Source organism: Pelophylax lessonae (assembly GCF_965119305.1).
Source record: "Pelophylax lessonae genome assembly, chromosome: 2".
NCBI classification, from domain to species: domain Eukaryota; kingdom Metazoa; phylum Chordata; class Amphibia; order Anura; family Ranidae; genus Pelophylax; species Pelophylax lessonae.
Genome location: NC_138769.1, coordinates 646,747,748 through 646,768,726, shown reverse-complemented (window position 1 = coordinate 646,768,726; position 20,979 = coordinate 646,747,748). Strand labels below are relative to the sequence as shown.

General features: G+C 45.4%; 1 protein-coding gene across 1 annotated transcript in view; it reads left to right on the top strand.

The window, feature by feature from the left end:
* The window catches only part of SUPT20H (SPT20 homolog, SAGA complex component), a gene marked incomplete at its 5' end in the record, with an annotated part of 185,366 nt that overhangs the window by 18,474 nt on the left and 145,913 nt on the right, over window positions 1–20,979 (top strand). The window contains 3 exons of the mRNA XM_082248178.1: window positions 1,519–1,645; window positions 9,896–9,999; window positions 11,711–11,827. Of these exons, the coding sequence (XP_082104304.1) occupies window positions 1,519–1,645; window positions 9,896–9,999; window positions 11,711–11,827 (348 nt within the window). The remainder of the gene's footprint in view (window positions 1–1,518; window positions 1,646–9,895; window positions 10,000–11,710; window positions 11,828–20,979) is intronic.

Sequence of the window (20,979 nt, the reverse complement as noted above, 5' to 3'; positions counted from 1 at the left end):
TTCCCTATGGCTTCATATCCAACTTCCATGCGACTTCTTCAATTAACAGGATCCGACTTTGATCCGACAATACCAGGCCCTTTGAGTCTGGTATGGATCTTGAGTGGGGGGGAACACAACGCCAAAAGGTAAAAAAAAACTGCGTGGGGTCGTCCCCCTGATGTTTTTTCCTATTGGAAGTATCTCCCACGCCAAAATAAAAAAATAAATAAAACTGGCATGGGGTCCCCCGCAAAATCAATACCAGTCCACACACTGTCTACTGCCCACACACTGTCCTACTGACACTGTTCACACACTGTCCACTGTCCTACTGACACTGTTCACACACTGTCTACTGCCCTACTGACACTGTTCACACACTGTCCTACTGACACTGTTCACACACCGTCCACTGTCCTACTGACACTGTTCACACACTGTCTACTGCCCTACTGACACTGTTCACACACTGTCTACTGCCCTACTGACACTGTTCACACACTGTCCACGGCCCCACAGACACTTCTCACACACTGTCCACTAGTTGGTTATTTATATTTACCACTGCATATAGATATTAAAAAATAAATTGCCTTTTTTTTTTTTAACTTTACATTTTAACTAAATTCATCGATTAATCAAAAAAATAATCGGCCAACTAAACGATTATGAAAATATTCGTTAGTTGCAGCTCTAAGTGTGTGTTTTATTAAAAGTCAGCAGCTACCCTTTTTGTAGCTGCTGACTTTTAATAAACAGAAATGGCTGGAACGCCGCTTTAACCACTTTCATACCGCTGGATGTCCTGGGCTTTTAGCTGGGGATTCTCTTCACCATAAGAACAATCATAGCGGCTGTTCAGCCAATTTGTTGTTCTTACAGGTGGCGGGAGGGAAAAGGAATAAAAGTGATATAAAAAAAAAAACTGAAAAAAAAAAAACATTTTTGTTTGGGTAAAGTGTTGTTGCATGACTGCGCAGTTGTCATTCAAAGTGTGACAGCACTGAAAGCTGAACATTTGGCCTGGTCAAGAAGGGGGTAAAAGTGCCCACTAGGCAAGTTGTTAATATTGACAGTCAATATGCAGAGTTTTAGACTTGTTTTTTCCATGGTGTCCGATGTCCCGTGGTTTGAGATATGAGCATAGTGTATTTATTTGAAGTCCTTTACCTATATGAAATCCTTGACTGTTGGCATTCATTTAACCCAGTTCTCAGAATTCATTTGTCTGTTTTTGTTTTTCATATCTTGTGCTAGTCAAAAAATATGGCAAAATGATTTGCAAAGTATGGTAGCTGATGATAGCATAGGTTTAGCATATTTATGTAGTTGCAGGAACAAAATAGTTTTTGCAGACAGTTAAGTCTCTGTAAATCAAATTGTTGTCTGTAGAGGGACGAGTGCCGGAATAAGCTGATTTGATTATATAATCTGAATATAGACAGTCAGGATTATGTGATCCTTTAGGGGTTCTGCTGATTCTGGAAAGTAAATGCTTAATTTTACAGCATGGTTACATGATCTTTTCTTTCACAGAAGCTAAGACGAAATGTGAATCTTCTAGAGAAGCTGGTAATGCAAGAGACCTTGTCTTGTTTGGTGGTCAATCTATATCCTGGAAATGATGGCTACTCATTGATGCTTCGAGGCAAGAATGGATCAGGTAGAAGTATTTTCTTTTTAAGAGGATATTGCAGCTTCTATTAGTGCATGTTTCCCAATGTTTGCCTTCAGGTACCAAAAAAGGTGCATGTGGTATGAACACGTACAAGTTTGAGCCTTAACAAAGTTGCTTTGTTACCTTTAGTGTAGGTATGACTTCTAAATATTTTTCAAAGGGTATTTCTCTTACGTCCTCCGACAGTCGCCGCCTCTTCATATTCGTCACATATGGGGGGGTATTAGACTTTGCTCCGAAGGAGTAGCTAGGCAACAGAATATGTTAACAATAAAGCTTTAACATATCCCACCCTCAAGGGGTGGTCCCCTCAGTCAATACCCTCCTACTTCCTGCAACCATATCTCAGTTTTAATGTCTAGCTTGTCAGGAGTGGCTGGCTCTCTCTGTGCTGGGACTTTCTGTCCCAGACTCTTTCTTCTTTTTAATATTTTGTTTGAGTTTTTCTCTCTACCTTTAATTAGCTGTTATTTTGTCAGCGTTAGTTAGTTCTTCGGACGAAGAGGATCATGCGGACTGGGTCTCGGGCTGATCCCCCTGGTCGCAGGTCGTGGGTCAGTGGCTTCCCAGTCTGCCATCGAGCGTTCAGCCAGGTAACGCTCCTGGCATAGTGAACGACCCATCCCTGTTCGGTGCAGGGATGATTGGTGAGGTGGCTACTTCACTGGACGCTGTGCGGTTTCTTAACCCCCATTTTGTGCGTCTTGAATTGCGACTCTCCCTGCCTCATGTGCAGCGGCTTGTTCGCCTGTGCGGGTCCCCCACGCCATGTGAGGTAAGTGTATTTATGTGGGGACCTGTCTGTCTGGGGGGGTGTCAGTCTGGGACTGTGTAACCTGCCTCTATTCACACTGCTTGTCTCCCTATCTCTCGGCTGCATGCTGTGGGCTGCAAGGGGGGGGGGGGGGAGCTGTATGACACTGTGTGTGTCAGGCTGGGCAGTGTGAGAAGCTGTGTGCTGTGGGGCATGTTTTTTTGGCATGTTTGGGCATATACAGCGATCGCTGCGGCGATCTAACATGTATTCTTATATTGGAATGTAATGTGTGTTTTAATGCACTGTGGAGCGGCGTTTTCGGCGCCAAACGACGCCATTTTGCCTGCACCCGCTCCGGCCGCATGGTTTACATGCATGGCGGCCATTTTCTTGTAGCCTCCATAGGCTTACATAGAGCGCCCTGGCAGCATCACTTCCTCTTTCCAGGAACACCGATCGAGGCAGCAGCAGCGGCGAGGGTCTCCTCAGGTTTTATCCTTCTGTTCTTGCTATCCATTGCCTGTGTTCAGTTTGCATATTCCCTGTGGGGGTCTCATTGTGCTTGAGTGTGGTGCGGTGGGCTGCGCTTGCCGCGCTTGCTAAAAAAGGGGCAGTTAACCCTTGGTTGTCTGGCATTACAGGGGCAATGGATTCTCAGGAGGGCAAATTTCCTACAGTATTGGTGGAAAGCCAGGGGACCGCTGTTTCCCCCCCAGGGGGGGATTTAGCCACTATTGTGGCTGGCCTTGCTGCTCAGGTGCAAATGCTGGTGGCTGCTCAATCTACTAAAAGGCCCAGAGTTGCTCTTTCCTCTGATTCTGAGGGTGAAGGTGATGGGGCTGTTATGGCGGGGGCCTCCTTATCGGGGTCCCGCTCCTCTCTTGATCTAGTGGGGTCTGAGGTGGAGGCTGAAGTTGAGGGGGTCGATAATTCTCCCCCTGGCTCGCCTGAAGAGCTTGCAATCATGGATGAGTTGATTGCTTCCATTAAGCAAACGCTGCGTTTGCAGGACGAAGTGTGTCCCCCCGCTGCCTTGGCGGCTTATGGGACGCAGAGAAAACGCAGGACGCCGCAGGTTTTTCCCTGCAATGCTGATTTTCAGCGCGCTGTTAAGGATCAATGGCGCGATCTGCGCAAACCTTTTGCGGTACCAAGTAAATTCAAGCTGCGTTATCCTTTTTCGCCTGCCACTGATGAACGGTGGTGTGTGCCTCCACCAGTGGATCATGCAATTGCGGTTTTGAACAAAGCCACTGCGATTCCTGCAGAGGGTTCCCCTGTTTTCCGTGATGCCATGGATAGGAGACTGGAGTCTCTTGCCCGTCATACTTATTCTGTTACGGGTTCTATGCTTAAGGCTCTGTTTGCTTCTCTCATGGCGGCCCAGGCGATCGCAAGTTGGACGCAGATGCTTAGGCACGTTCTAGTGGCCGATTCGGCCTCGGCGGCGACCCTGGATATGGTGGATCAGATCCACCAGGGTGTCATGTATCTGTGTGATGCGGACCTGGACCTGATTCCGTTGGCTGCACGTGTGCACAGCGTGGCGGTGTTGTCTCGCCGCCTGGTTTGGTTAAAATGTTGGTCGGTGGACCAATCTTCACGTAAGACCTTAGCCAATCTGCCTTATGATGGGTCTCGCCTTTTTGGGGAGTCCCTGGATGTGTTGATTAAGGGGATCACCGGGGGTAAGAGCACTCTCTTGCCCCATTTCCCCAAGGCTAAGGGGGCTTCTGGGAAGAAGCATGCAAATTTTCGGCCCCCTCAGGGGTCCTTTCGTGCCTTTCGGCCGCACTACAAGGGCAAACCGTTCAAAGGTCAAGGCTCTCAGAAGAAGCCCTGGTCTGGGAAACAGAAGTCTGGCCAATCCGGACCTGCAGCCCATAACAGTTCGGCCTGAAGGGGTGCCCTCACCCAGTTTTGGGGTGGGGGGACGCTTGCTCGGTTTTCTTCAGCCCTGGTTGGCCTGTGTGCGGGACAGATGGGTTCTGGAAATCGTTCGATCTGGTTACAAGATCGAGTTTCTCTCTCGGCCGGAGAGCAGATTTTTTCCCTCAAATCTTCAACTGTCTCCAGAGCGCGTGCGGGACCTGAGGGCTCAGGGAGTGGTGGTTCCGGTGCCTCATCGGGACAGGTTTCGGGGGTTTTATTCCAATCTGTTCACCGTGCCCAGAAAGGAGGGCAAGGTTCGTCCAATTCTGGACTTGAAGGCTCTGAACCGCTCTGTGCGGGTTCGCAAGTTCCGCATGGAATCCCTGCGGTCGGTGGTGGCTGCCCTGGTTCCGGGGGAATTCATGGCCTCCATCGATTTGAAGGATGCGTACCTTCACATCCCCATATTCGAGGGTCATCAGAGGTACCTTCGATTTGCCATTGCGGAGGATCACTACCAGTTCGTGGCGTTGCCCTTTGGTCTCGCCTCGGCTCCGCGGGTCTTCACCAAGGTGCTTGCACCGGTTCTGGCATTATTGAGGGCCCAGGGCATTTCTGTCCTGGGGTATCTGGACGACATTCTGGTTCGGTCTGCGACCAGACAGGGTCTGGAGGAGGACCTGTCTGTCACAATGCAAACTCTGCAGGAGTTTGGTTGGACGATAAATTTTCCAAAGTCGACACTGAGTCCGTCGGTTCGTCTCCCCTATCTGGGAATGATACTGGACTCGGTGCAGGCGAAGGTCTTCCTGCCGGAAGACAAACTCAGGACTCTCCGGGAGGAAGTCAGGTCCCTCAGGGACGTTCCGCACTCGTCCCTGCGGACGTGCATGAGATGTCTGGGATTGATGGTCTCGGCCTTCGAGGCGATTCCTTTCGCACAGTTTCACACGCGGGGTCTCCAAGCGGAGATCCTGTCCAGGTGGGACGGGCGACCTCAATCTCTGGATCTTCAAATCTCGTTGAGTCTTCGCACCAGGGAAAACCTTCTGTGGTGGCTCCAGTCCCCGTTGGTGTCCGGGGGCAAGTCGTTTCGTCCGATCTCGTGGACGGTAATCACCACGGATGCCAGCCTGTCGGGCTGGGGTGGAGTTCTGGGCGTTCTGTCCGCTCAGGGGACTTGGTCGGAGGGGGAGTCTTCCCTTCCGATCAACATTCTGGAATTGCGTGCGATAAGGCTCTGTCTTCATCGCTGGACGGACCGGCTGCAGGGTTGCCCGGTTCGGGTGCAGACGGACAATGCCACGGCGGTGGCCTACATCAACCACCAAGGGGGCACCAGGAGTGCCCGAGCGGCTCGAGAAGTGGCCGACATTCTGTCTTGGGCCGAGACTCATGTCCCGGCGATAACGGCGGTTCACATTCCGGGAGTGGAGAACTGGCAGGCGGACTATCTGAGTCGCCAGACCCTGGATCAGGGGGAATGGTCTCTCCATCCGGCTGTCTTCCAGACGTTGTGCGCGAAGTGGGGTCTTCCAGATGTGGACCTGTTCGCGTCTCGCCTCAACAACAAGGTGAGAAGGTTCGTGGCAAGGACGCGCGACCCTCGGGCAGACGCGTCGGACGCGTTAGTGGCCCCGTGGCATCAGTACAGGCTGATGTACGCGTTTCCACCGATTCAGTTGCTGTCCAGGTTCCTTCGCAGGTTACACTCGGAACGCAACACGGTGATTCTTGTGGCACCGGACTGGCCTCGCCGGTCCTGGTACGCAGACCTCGTGAATCTGGCGGTCGACGCCCCGTGGCGTCTGCCTCTTCGAGACGATCTACTGTCTCAAGGACCGATATACCATCCTGCTTTACAGTCGCTGGCTTTGACGGCCTGGCTGTTGAGACCGAGGTCCTGAAGGAGAGGGGTCTCTCTCCGGAGGTCGTTCATACTTTAATCAACGCGAGGAAGTCTTCCTCGGGGAAGGTTTATTACCGTACTTGGAAGGCCTATTTTGCCTGGTGTGAGTCCAGGGGGTTTTCACCCCGCACGTACTCGGTGTCCCGTGTGCTGTCTTTCCTTCAAACGGGTGTGGATCAGCGTTTGGCGCTGGCTACGATAAAGGGTCAGGTGTCTGCTCTGGCCGTTCTGTTTCAACGTCCCGTGGCTTCCAACCCTTTGGTTGGCACCTTTGTTCAGGGTGTGCGGCATCTGGTTCCCCCGAGGCGGGATCCTCTGCCCCCTTGGGACTTGAATCTCGTTCTCTCTGTGTTGCAACGTGCTCCTTTTGAACAGATCAGGGAGATCTCGTTGTCTATGTTGTCCAAAAAGGTCGCCTTTTTGGTGGCGATCACTTCGGCTCGCAGGGTGTCGGAACTGGCGGCTTTGTCCTGCAAGTCTCCGTACCTGGTTATTCATTTGGATAAGGTGGTCTTGCGACCTAATCCTTCTTTTCTGCCGAATCGAGTTTCGGAATTCCATCTTAATGAGGATATTGTCTTGCCTTCGTTGTGCACGAAGCCTAAACATCCAAAGGAGGTGAGATTGCACTCTCTGGATGTTGTTCGGGCGATAAGGGTTTACCTTAAATCGACTGAGTCTTTTCGAAGGACGGACTCCTTGTTTGTTCTTCCAGAGGGTCCTCGGAAGGGCATGGCGGCTTCGGCCTCTACCATCGCCAAATGGATCAGGCAGACCATTGAACAGGCCTATGCTTTGCAGGGGAAGGTTCCCCCTGTGCCTGTGAAGGCGCACTCTACTAGATCTCTGAGTACGTCTCGGGCCTGTCGTCATGGGGCTTCTGTAGCCCAGGTGTGTAAGGCGGCGACTTGGTCGACCGTGCACACTTTCACAAAATTCTACAAAGTAGATGTTCAGGCATCGGCGGATGCTTCCTTTGGCCGCAAGGTTCTTAGTGCGGCTGTTCCCTAGGGTCCCTTGTTGGGGACTCCTGGCTGTTGGGATAAGTTTTGTATCCCCTGGGTTTTTTGTCTTTTCCTGGGTTGTTGCTCCTGTTGAGCACTTATTTTTGCTGTTGCCCAGCTGGTTTCCTTCCTTTGGTAAGGTTCCTTTCTTTGATGTGGAGACTGCGTTGCCTTTCGGCGCGGATGCGTTTCCCACCCCTCATGTTTGCACTGCTTTGGGACGTCCCCATATGTGACGAATATGAAGAGGCGGCGACTGTCGGAGGACGTAAGAGAAAACGGAATTTTTGTAAAATCTTACCTGTAAAATTCCTTTCTCTGAGTCCTCTGACAGTCGCCGCCCCCGCCCCTCTTTTGGGGTTTGATTGTATACTCTACTGCTATTCCACTAAAACTGAGATATGGTTGCAGGAAGTAGGAGGGTATTGACTGAGGGGACCACCCCTTGAGGGTGGGATATGTTAAAGCTTTATTGTTAACATATTCTGTTGCCTAGCTACTCCTTCGGAGCAAAGTCTAATACCCCCCCATATGTGACGAATATGAAGAGGCGGCGACTGTCGGAGGACTCAGAGAAAGGAATTTTACAGGTAAGATTTTACAAAAATTCCGTTTTTTGTATTTTATACTGTTGTAATTTTTCAGTGGAAAACCAACATTTTTTTCATAGTTCAAAGACCACTGTATCATTGCATTTTGTTACTAATATTATTCTGACTATTTTAAAGAATTGTATCATCTATTTTTACCACTAAATTGGAAAATTTACAAGCTAAACTTTAAAGCCCAACTCCGAGCAAAAAAAAGAAAAGCGTTCCTATGCAGTGGTACTGTGCCTGCACTGCACAGGTCAGCTGCTTGTTTTGTCTAGGTGTGAGCAGAAAGCATATACTCGCCCAATCCTTTGGAAAACTGCGCTACCCCAAGGTCCAGCAGCGGGACTGTTCCCGGTCTATGGAGCCTGCTCTGGGCGTGATGGTGCAAGGAACAGGCCATCAAGGCCGCTGGAGCGGGGGGGGGGGGTGATGGACCCGTCTTGTGCTGGAAGGATCAGAGGATCCGGTAAGTATATCTCTGTTCTCCTCTTCCCTAATAAAAAAGAAGTGAGTTGGGCTTTAAGGTAATAGTTAAGCTGGCCAGGCATAGGTGACCTGGGCTACTTAACACCTTTTCACCTCAGCTGTAGTAGGCCCATTTTAATGAACGTGGCTATCCACAGTGATGGCAATGCCCAACTACCTTTTTGTGTGAAGGGCTATTCTCATTAAATTGGAGCTAAAACATTTTGGTAGATCTTCATCCTTGTAGGGGATCAGCTAATTACATAATGCTCTTCACTCACTTTTGCCTTGCTGAAGTTATTAAAATTAACAAACTAGTATATTGGGTTAGTTAACAGGTTAGTGGCTTACTTGAGGCTGATCGGTATTGGCTTTTCAATATTTTATTAATTTTTTTTTTTTTTAGAATTTGTAAATGACAGAAATTGAACTCAAAATGTTACTGGAAAATTGGCTAAAATTAAAGAATGTAAAATGCTCAACTATAGAGCAGCAACATATGTAGTAATACCTAAATATGTTTTGGGATTCCTGAATTTGGGATAAATAGTAACGATTTAGTGAAAATATTTGAAATAACGTTAACTATATAAAATAAATTTATGCATTAAACTACATGTGCATTTTTTTTATTATTGTCCAGTTTTCAATTTTCAGGCGTTTTTTACCAATTAGCAAATTAGGGCTTCATATTTGCTTAAAAGGTATAAAAAATCTTTTGGAAATTCAAAGTGGTTTAAAGGTTACTTTTGTTATGCACCAGTTGATTCAAAACTTTAAAGAAATCTTGGGTTGCCGACTTTAAAAATAGCAGGCTAAGCACAGAAATGCATTTTTTTTTTTTTTTTAAATGCCTACTTGCAGTTTTTCTTTTCAAACGTTTTTTTTTCTTCCTGTCCAATGCACCTTTTTGAATTTGCTACAAAATTTGATTACTTCAGAAATAGTCAATTACCTAGAGCAACCCCTCCCTTCATGCACATGGTTGTCCTCTCCTTTTGTCTACTGTCTGTATTGGTCATCCTCTTCTGTATCTCCCATCATCTTCCTACATATAGCTATTTATGTAACTGCTGTTGGATGAGTGAAAAGAAATGCCTGTCACTTGACATCACATGACATCACATTCAAGATGGAGGCACTTGGAACCAGTCTCAGGGCTTTGGATGTTAAGTGGTTCTAAATGCTCAAGGTTTTTTACGCATGAAGGTAAACAGTCTGTGTGCAGCAGCCCCCCTAATACTTACCTGAGCCCAATCGTGATCCAGCAATGTGCACGAAAGCCTCGGCTCTGCAAGGATTCTTCCCTCCTCATGGGCTGAGACAGCAGCAGGAGCCATTGGCTCCCACTTCTGTCAATCACAGCCAGTGAGCCAATAAGGAGAGAGAGGGGGCAGAGTCACGGCTCTGTGTGTGAATGGACATGTAGAGCAGCAGCTCGGGAGCGCACCTGCTTGAGTACCCCCTTAGCAAGCTGCTTGCTCTGGGGGCACTTGGCAGGAGGGAGGGGCCAGGAGCCCCGGTGGAGGATTAGGGAAGAGAATGATTTTTTTTTTTTTTAATTATTGCCTTTATTATTACTTTGTTATTAAAGTTGTTTTAGATTGACTATTTAAAATGTAATTTATTCAGACTCTGAAACCATCCGATTGCCTTATGAAGAAGGAGAGCTCTTGGAGTATCTGGATGCTGAGGAGTTGCCTCCCATTTTAGTAGACCTTCTGGAAAAGTCTCAGGTGTGTACAATATAAGGCTATTAGTATGATATAAAAAGAAACCTGTTGTGAGAAATAAGAAGGCTGCCATTGGTGATTTCTCTTTATAATAATACTATTTTTTTGGCTGTCATGCTAATCCAATTGCTTTAGTACTCCCCTTTTTTTTTTTTTATTTATGGCTCGGTTCACATTCGTGTTGCGTCATGCATCTTTGTTTTTGTAGCACAGTTATTTTTTCATGCTTTGTGTTTTTTGGTTTTTGCCAATGACTAGCAATATCTGTCGCTAGGAGGAAAAGACTGGATGTTGTGCAACAAAAAATGCATGTACATGTTGCATGTGTATAGGCATGTATATGTATTTTGTTTTATTTTTTTTATTCGTGCAATCCCAGTAAAGTCTAGGGGATCAAAAGCCACACAGTGTAAGACCAAAAGACACGCATGCATCTTTTAAAAAAATTGCACCGCACCTAGTTGCATTGATGGTAATGGCCACCATAGAAAATAATGTGATTTCAGTTGTCGAGCATTGCAGCGCAATGGCAGACGCACAACAAATTGCACTATTGTGAAAGGGGAATAAGTTGCTAACTTGGAACAAGTATACAGATTTTGGGTTCTTACTTCATTCTGACTTTCTCGATCTGCATGTCTATTACAGGCCAGTGTCCCAAAGTTTTGAAGTCAGACAATTGGTGATGATTGCTGCTCCTGTCACTGACACCAATGAAGGGATTTATTATTGATGCCACTGACACAACAGGGATTTACTGTTACTACCTTTTGCTTTTTAAAAAATATTTGGTGTGCACAGTGGTTTTCTATCCCTTTTAAAGTGGAGTTCCACCCTATTTTTATACTTACCTCCATCTTCTCGCTCCGGGTCACCTGAAAAAGAAATGGATAATCGCATATTTTTTTTTTTTTTACTTACCTCGTAGCGAAGAAAATATACTTACCTTACTTCCTTCTTCCTCCTTCCTCGGCCGCGGCCCGTCGTCACTTCCTGGCTCTGCAATGATTCCTGGGAGCTGGACGTCATAGCTCCCAGGAATCATTGCGCCTGCACCGGCCCCGACGTCAGTTCCGGGTCGCGCGCGTCATCCCCTTCTAAACAGCTTCTGGGCATGCCCAGAAGCTGTGGAGGGGTGACGCGCGCGACCCGGAAGTGACGTCGGGGCCGGCGCAGAGCATCGTGGGACCACAGAAGGCGGAAGAAGACGCCGAAGAGGACGCGCTGGCTTCAAGCTGCCCACATCTGAGATGGCAGCGCTGGACAAGACGTTTGCAAGGTAAGTATTTCGTCTTGCAGGTAAGTGCAACCCGGGACAGATCAGAGGCTAGCCATTGTGGAATGCACTAGCCCTGACTGTCCCGGGGGTATTAAAAAAAAAAAAAAACAAATCCAGGGTGGAACTCCGCTTTAAGAAATATACATTAAATGTTTTTGTGCCTGGAGTTCCCTACTTTTACAATCCTTGTTCTTTTCTTACACTTTCTTTTCCCCCTCCCCTGTTCTGTAATCTCGTGGGACATTGTGTAATAAAATTTCTTTTAGCTAGAGCTCAGTGATTTTTGGAGGCAATATTTAATCTTTTATATAGACTATGAAGATTATCAACCCTTTTTTGTTAGTAGTTTTTATATCACTTCATAATGTTTGTCACTGTAGATAAAACTCATTTGCTCTCATAAGTTAAAGCATCTTGCATTTCTATAATGTTCAGGTGAATATCTTCCATTGTGGCTGTGTCATCGCTGAAATACGGGACTATCGTCAGTCTGGCAATTTAAAATCACCAACTTATCAAACAAGACATGTTCTTCTACGACCAACAATGCAGGTAAGAGAGAGATAATGGCAGTCTTTAATGCTCCACTGATATACTCTTTACTGGCCACATCTAGATTTTTTTTTTTTTTTTTTTTTTTTACAAATGGTATACTCATGGAAGGTGCACAAGGCCTACATATTTGACTTTCTAGCACAACACAAATTTTTCACCCAGCATGCAAGGACAAATCACATAGCTTCAGTAGTTGTCAACAGAGCCAGATTTACCAGTGTCCATGCAGCTGAGGATAAAAGAGAGAATGATGGTAAGATAATTGTGACTTAGAACTGGTGGATATACTATTATTTGTGCAAAAGTCCTCTTTGTAGTAGCTATCAAGAACCCCATCAATTCTTGCAAAGCTGCTCCCCAACCAGTTGGAGCGCTGTTGGCGTTGCGAGCGACATCCGGGAACCCTTTTACACATCTTTTGGGAATGTTCTAAGTTACAAACCTTTTGGCAATCAGTGCTTGGACTCCACAAATTTTACAGATATTTCCATACACGATGATCGAGCTGCACTTAATCCTTTGAGAAGGGATTCGTGATACTGTTTCCTTAATAAACACCTCCTTAACCCATTTAACACCAAGCCTATTTCTGAGTTTTGTTGCTTACAAATTAAAATGAGTATTTTTTGCTACAAAATTACTTAGAAACCCCAAACATTTTATATATATATATATATATATATATATATATATATATATATATATTTATCACTTATGCCGAGTAAATAGATACCTAACGTGTCACGATTTAAAATTGCGCACACTCATGGAATGGCGACAAACTACGGTACTTAAAAATCTCCATAGGCGATGCTTTAAAAATATTTACCGGTTTACCTGTTAGAGCTACAAAGGAGATCTTGTGGTAGAATTATTGCTCTCGCTGTAACAATCACGGCGATACCTCACATGTGGTTTGAACACTGTTTACATTTTCAGATGCAACTTACGTATGGGTTTGCTTTGGCTCACAAGCACGGAGGGATGGGGCTCTTTAAATATTTTTTTTTTTTTTTATTATTAATTTTTTGTATTTTTAGACTGTCCCTTTTAAAAACAAAAAAAAAATTCTGATCACTTTAATTGACCCCAAACCCTTCCTCTGCACTTGAAAGTTATCAAAATGCCAAGATCAGCGTTTTTTATTTATTTGGATTTTTTAAAACTGGCGCAGTTGGCTGCTGAGTAAACCAGAATGGACATCGTCACTTCCGATTTTAGTACATCAGAAATCCATTTAAAGCCGATTCCGGCTTTGTTCGGGTCTCCTGCCAGCCGACGGATGTGCCAGCTGGTGGCTGGGGTCTCCCAGGGGGACGATGACCCAGGCAGAGTGGCCGAATGGGGGAGGTGTACAGGATGTCCCCTTAGGCTGCTTTTGATAACAGCTGAGCGGCTGCATCTGTTATTACAAGAAAGCCGACCGTCTGCTATAAAAAAAAAATGGTACTGGACAGCTGCAGGAATCACCCAGGTACAACCACTTGAGCAAAATGATGTACAGGTACGTGATTTTGCGGCAATTGGTTAATGCTACAGGAGTGTGCATTCCGTGGCAGCGCAAACAGTCTGCACTGACAGTTGCCCAATGTTTTGCAAGAGTAAATGATATTGAACAAATGAAAGACCTGACTGCTGCTCCCCGGGACAAATCTGAGGAACATAAGACCAGTTGGTTTTACGGGGACCTCTTCCGCTACTCTGACAAATTTCTCTAATATGCATAGGCTATGGCGAGTGCCTGCGAGTAATCCGCCAGATCGTTTTCAATGCTTTCTACTCCCTGGAACCAGTGGATGATTATGATGAAGATTTTCAATGATTAAAAATATCTGAATTTTTTAATCCGAATTTGCATACTGTTGCTCTCCCATTCTTTAATACTATCTGTGTAATGTATGCTTAATCAAAAAGTGGCTTCTGCATTGATGCTATTTTTATGTGGTATGTGTAGCCTTAACAGTCTCCTTTATAAAGTATTATGTGACCTATGCCAACTCAGAAATACCACATGTCAGCATTGGCTAAATAAATGATCAGTTTTTAAAGGCACAGTCCTCACAGGGCCAGTAGTTCTGGTCAACTTGTGCAGGGCAACATAAATATTTTTACTTAAGAGTTACAAGTAAAACAGAAAATGTTATACTTGCCTGACGGTAATTTTCCTTTCTTGATGCATAAGCATGACAGCATACACGTATGGGTATAGGCTCCGCCCCTCGTCCAATCAGGACTGGTTATACCATATAAATGAGTTGCCTCCCATAAGGCGGCATTCTCTTAAGTATACTCAAATGTGAAAACCCCAAGGAAGGGACCTGTATACTGTCATGCTCCTGAATCAAGAAAGGAAAATTACCGTCAGGTAAGTATAACATTTTCCGTTTTCCTGACACAAGCAGGACAGCATACACGTATGGGATGTAGCACGCCACCAAAGGGAGGGCCATTCTGAAGTGTTTTAATCAACATATCCTTAGACTCATTTAGAACTGAAGTAAACTCCTCTGTTTCCAATGTTGCTTGATTAACTTTGTAATAGGCTAAAAATGTTTTTAGTATATAAACCTAGTTGGAATCCTGTAAATATCATTCTGGACCTATGAATTCTGCCCATGAGCACGCCACCCATTTGATAAAGTGGTCACTGCACTAGATTAATGGACTCCTCTTTACCCTGTAAGCCCCCTAGGCTACTTTGACCCGTAATGATGCCATCTTCCTAGTGGACAGTGAAGGTCTTCTTCTGATACCGCCAGACCTGAAGAGGCCACTGTCTGACCTTCTAGAGAAGGGCCACTTCCATGTATTTCTTCCACATAGAGTCCACTACCCAAGCTTGTGGTGACTTAGACATTTCAGTTTGGACATGCTGGAAGGGTGATGTCCTGTTCCAGATGCTAGGATGCAGACCTTTGTATGGATCTGGAGAAGAAGAAACGAGAGCTATTTTGTTTGATAATGGTAGCAATACCGTAGTTTACCGGTTGACGCTTGGATATCTGAAACCGTTCTCCCAGACGCGATAGCCTTAGGAAATACTGCTTTACTGTCACGGAAAATATTGAGGAAGTCTTGCTCAGAAGAATGGAGGAGTAGGACAACCTTCCCAACATTAGTTGCACTGCAAGTTCTAATGGGAAGGAATGATTTGTACAGGCCTTTAGGAATTGGTTTACCAAGATGTGTGGCGGTCCTTTGATCTCAGGAAGTGAGGACTTGACTACCAATTAATCTCATATCTCGGCATACTTGTAGACATCTTAATCTTTACAGTCAGGAGCAGAGGATTCCATCCTTAAATTCTGCAAGGTTTCCCATGTTCTAGTATACCTGAAGTTTGTAGCGGGTACCCTGGCTTCCACAGATGTTGAAAGGTGAGACCCCTAGGTGAGCCATAATTGGGTCTCCCAGCTGCTAGGCTGAATTTGGATACACTTGGCCCCACCGTGTAAGGTCTGAAATCTCAGGAAGGAGAATAGGAGGTTTTTGGACCAAAGTCTACTTGAGGACACCGCAGCCTGCAAGGCCACCAGGACATTATTGCCCCCATCACAGCTGGACAATGACTTATCCTGATGAGCTGCCTAACCGCATTATAATCATGACAAACCATGACAGCCTGTGGTTTCGCTTACCTGCCTATGTAGCACACATCGCTGACTGGCTCTAAAGTGATGGGAGAGGCTCAATTTCTGAACAAGTGGCCACCAATACACCCCCAGGCAGCCGGAGCTCCCGGTCCCCATCCACACATCCATCTGGAAAGGGCAGCCTGCAGTACAGCCACAGAAAGTAGACAAGGAGCCATCTTGGAAGGGGGCTGTCGCCCTAACAACAATGCCAATGTTTTGCAAGGGAAACAAAACATACACAGAGCGCCAGACTAACCAAATAGTGTGTGGGGCCACAACTCGCCAGGAGAGACTGGATCAGTCCCAACAAACAAGGCAGAACTGTTTTACCTGCATCCAGAGACCAGTATCCTGCACCCCAGTACCTGGAGCTGGGGGAGGGCTCCCTAGTATAGGCAGTTTACACCCGAACGAAGGGAGCTTCGTCACAAGAGAGAGGCTTAACCTGTGCAGCTGGCCAGATGAATCCGGCAAGGTGAAGTCAAAAATAAAACTCTTCTTTCCATAGTTTAAAACCGGTTGAGCATTTGAGGAACAAAAAGAGAATGCCACCTTATGGGAGGCGACTCATTTGTATAGTTTTAACCAGTCCTGATTGGGCTAGGGGCGGAGCCTATACCCATATGTGTATGCTGTCATGCTTGTGTCAGGAAAGCTATGTGGAGGGTGCTAGAACTGCTGGCAGAAAATAAAGCAGCATAAAAAGTATTGAAAATAAATAAATTATAAAAGCTATTGAGCATATTGTACACATTTTGCATGTATAGGAGTTTTTCACCAGACACTGGAAAAAAAAATGCTGCATTTAGATGTATACAGTGTTGTTTTTTTTTCTGCTGGAAAGCTCCTCTTAAAATGCACTTGTGATGTTGTTGTTTTTTTTTTTTTTTTTTTTTTTTTTATTCAGCCTATAAATACTCTACAAATATGCCTGTAAGTGCCCAAATGTACATGTACAAAGCCTAATATAGAGTTGCTTCTACAGAATGAAAGAAAAAAACGCCTGTATAAGCAGCATTTTTATTATTTTGTGGCCGGTGTGCATAAAAATAAAATGGAGTGTGAATAGGTCATGGACATGAAAATATTTATGAAGTATTTTTTTTTTCTTTAATCTTTAAAGCTTATCTCTTGGGAAAACAAAAATCCTCCCTTGCAGTGGGGTCTTTAGGCTTGGTTCACATATATGCAAATTGGATGCGCTTTGAACCACATCCAATTTGCATGACCTGTGAACTTGGCAGCCTTCTCTATGGAGCTGAATCAAAATATTTGCGTGCCGGCTGCGGTGCATTTTTAAAAACTGTCCTGTGCATTTTTTACGTCAGTTCAGGTCCAATCGTCAAGAAAAATGTCATCCCTGAATTGCGCCTGAACCTTTTTTTACTGACACCAACAATGGGGCACTATTTCTTTCACAGACCCCAACAATAGGGCACTATTTCTTTCACAGACCCCAACAATAGGGCACTATTTCTTTCACAGACCCCCAACAATGGGGCACTATTTCTTTCACTGACCCCAACAATGGGGCACTATTTCTTTCACAGACCCCCAACAATGGGGCACTATTTCTTTCACTGACCCCAACAATGGGGCACGATTTCTTTCACAGACCCCAACAATGGGGCACTATTTCTTTCACTGACCTCCAACAATGGGGCACTATTTCTTTCACTGACCCCCAACAATGGGGCACTATTTTTTACTAACCCCCAACAATGGGGCACTATTTCTTTAACCCCCAACAATGGGGCACTATTTCTTTCACTGACCCCCAACAATGGGGCACTATTTTGTTCACTGACCCAAACAATGGGGCACTAGTTCTTTCACTGATATCAACAATGGGGCACCATTTCTTTTACTGACACTAGCAATGGTATTTTTCACTGATGCCAACAATGGAACACGATTTCACTGATGCCAACAATGGAACACTATTTTTTTCACTGATTCCAACAATGGGGCACTCTGTTTCTTCTCCTTCTGATCAAATGCTAGGTCATTTATTACACCCACTGACCACAATCCCTGGGGCATTCTTTACTCCCACTCACCTGCAGTCCAATAGATGTTTGCTGCCACTGACATAGGGAGCTTTGTGTTCCTAAGGTTGTTCCTAAGGTTCACTTACTGTAAATGTAAAAGATCTGCTGTCCGCATTAATACATAGAAGTCATTCACAAGTCAGCTTTCACTGGTCAGCACTGAACTGTGAAGAGCTGATCTCTAGCTGCTGCATCATTGCTCCTTCTATGGGTCATTAAAGTCCTCTGTTTTATTTTGCGTTTCCATAGACACAAAGTGAAAGTCATTTGTATTATTTTTATTAAAAACAGAGAATCCCTAATCAATTTCCTGAATGGTGCAAAGGCATGGCATTCTAGGAAACTGGTTTGAATAGAATCATATTTTTCTCATCAGCGCTCACTTCACCAATGTGCTAGTCTATATGTTCATATATTTCGGAATGTAAAATTCACTTGTGCAGTTCATTAGACCTCTTTGGTGCTGGAACGGTTGTGGATGAATTGTGCCAGTTATTTATAAAGAAAATATTTGATTTAGCGGGGTTTTTTCCGCTATTGGTAATTAAAGCGTCATGTTCTTGCCACACTGTGTTCTTTCTTTTTATGATTAAATGGAAAACAAATGTTTTAATTGTGGGAGAAAAGTTGTGGAGAGGGATACTGCATATAGTTATAGGCTCATCAGCTTATTATTCATTTTGTTTTGTCAAATGAGGCTGATGAACAACTCAACATTTGCTTTGTACCCTATTACAAACAAATATTGAACGCTCCCTGTGTCCACTGCATCCAGTTGCCCCCTGAGTACTACTGTGTTCAAATCTAAAAGCTTTCTAGCCGTATAATGCAAATGGAGAAAATGAAAACTACACAAAACAGGATTGTCCTGTAAATTGACCCATTCATATCTTGTAATGCATTTCAGGGCTCAAATGGATTAATATTAACACAGTAAAATGCATATGTGGTATAGCTATAGTATTTGATGCTGGAGTTCACCAGAAGAAACCAGAACTCCCCTAAATTTGTAAGTCCGCAAACTACATTCATAGGCTGAGCAGAACTAAAGGAATGCATATTCGCCTTCGTTCCAGCGGTCTGACACCTGTGAGTTCCTTCACAGGCGCAAGCATCTTCTCCCCAGCTACTTCCAAATGCCCGTCTTTGGCTGTTTTTCTTGGTCGGTGAGAGAAAACGTCACTCCTGCGCATGCACAGAAGTGCAGTCATCCCAGCACACTGGCAGCGTTGCAGAATATAAACTGAGCTGCGCTGTTCTTTTTTCTTTTTTTTTATTGTCCAGATGTGGGGTGGGTGGGTAGGGGAGGGCATCCTTAAGAAGATTCAAGCCTCCTGCCCTGCCAGACAGGATCACATAGTGTGACAGAGCTCTGTAAATTTAAAAAAAAAAAAAAAATGTAAAAAAATGTTATATTTATTTCAGTTGTGTATTTAGCCAGAATTAAATAATTTTATTTATATGGATTGGGTGACACTTCTTGGCTACATAATAATTGGGGCAGGACTTGAAAAAAAATTAGCTTCAAATCTAGGAGCCAGCCTAAAAAAGTTAGAAGCCAGTTTTCTTTAGCGTACAGTGGGTTGTCAACGTCCTAGACAAGGCAAGTATTTTGCGCCCCCCTAACCCTAACTTGCAGCTGTGCGGCCAGCCAATAATCCTGACAGAACACCGTTATGTCAGGGTTATAGGCTGATCAGAAAGAATGACAACAAAAACCCGCTATGGGGGAAACTCCGCTCCGTTAGGCCCCATTCACACCTGGGCGTTTTGGGATTGCGGCACAATCCCAGCACGCACTATAATCGCAAAATGCAGGTTCAGGTATTATTTTCAACCTGACCTAAAACGTGGTGCATTTGATGTGCGATTTACTTAGCAGCAAATCACATTGTGTGAAGCTTATCACCCAAAAAAGGAGCAAGAGCTTCTTTTGGGCAACAAGCCTCACAAGATGCGATTTGCTGGGTGACAATTACGGCAAAACCGCACTACGTTTTAGGTGCCATTGAATATGGCACTTGAAACTGCGTTTTGAGATCGCAGGCAGAAATACAGCGATTCATAAACACCCGGGAGTGAATGGAGTCGCCCTGGTTCAGACAAATACGATTCTGGATGCGTTTTCAAACTGACAGATTCACATGTCACATGACAGGCTAAATGTTATGTGTTCCTATTGAGGTGGTTCACTCAGATTTAATCAACACGCATTGCGCTTTGAGTGCCGCTACAAAAAGGGTCCTGTGAGAGTTTGTAGCAGTGTGTTCCTGACTTACAAGTGATAGAGTGGCATGCAGAGATAAGTGTTTACATATGATTGCTATTGACAAGTGTTTTTGGCATTGCAGTCGACAGGAGGCAGTTGTGGAGAGAGAGGGAGACAAAAATACACCTGAACTGAAATCACACAGAAACCGGAATGACATTGCGATGTCAGTACACATAGTTGTAAACTCAGGTCGCCATGGCGACCTGGCACCTGGGATTTTTCAAGCCCTAAATTAGAGGGTGTTCAGAAAGAAAGATGGTTACTAAGAGTTGACATGGGAGAGATGGGCTGCCAAGCCAGTTATTGGGGACCATTGTAAAAAAAGGTTTGAAGTAACAATGCAGCATTTAGTTGGACCTCAGTAGGTGGAAAATATTTCCTGACAGGTTGCATGCTGTTTTAAGCATTGAAAAAAAATCAACATGACATAAAGTATGTAAAGAAAGATAGGGATGCACTGAAATTTCGGCCACCGACCTTTTCGGGCCGAAAATGGGCCTATCTAATGGCCGCCGTGAGGAAGGAGGAGGGCGCAACGCAGGTTTGAAAAGTCCCGCCTCTGGCCGGCCGCCCACCTCTCAATGATGTCCCTACTACGATCTGTGTATGAATGAACTGACACACCGGGCGGGAGGGCGGGCAAGCGGCCGCTAATAGCTATAACTATGTGAGCGCTTCACTTCCCTGTCAGGCGGGTATCTCCTCTGACAGGGAAGTGAAGCGCTCACATAGTTATAGCTATTAGCGGCCGCTCGCCCGCCCGCCCTCCTGCCCGGTGTGTCAGTTCATTCATACACAGATCGTAGTAGTAGTGACATCACAGGGAGGCGGGCCGCCGGCCAGAGGCGCGTCTTTTGAAACTGGATGGACACCGGAGGAGCTGAGTGAGAGTAAGGAGATCGCATCCTTGGGATGGGGAGGGACGCTGAGGCAGGGGGGGGGGGTGTACTGCTGAGGGGGATGCTGAGGCAATGGGGGGGGAAAGCTGAGGCGAGCTTACCAATGGTATCTAGTATTATGCAGCATGAGGGGGTTAATATATTGCCACTGCTGGTCACTGATGCATTAGTGACCGACCAGTGGCAGTTAATTAACCCCTTTGTGCTGCATTAGTGCAACCAGTATCAGTGCAACCAGTGTTCATTAACACTGATACTGATTGCACTAATGCAGCACAAAGGGGTTAATTAA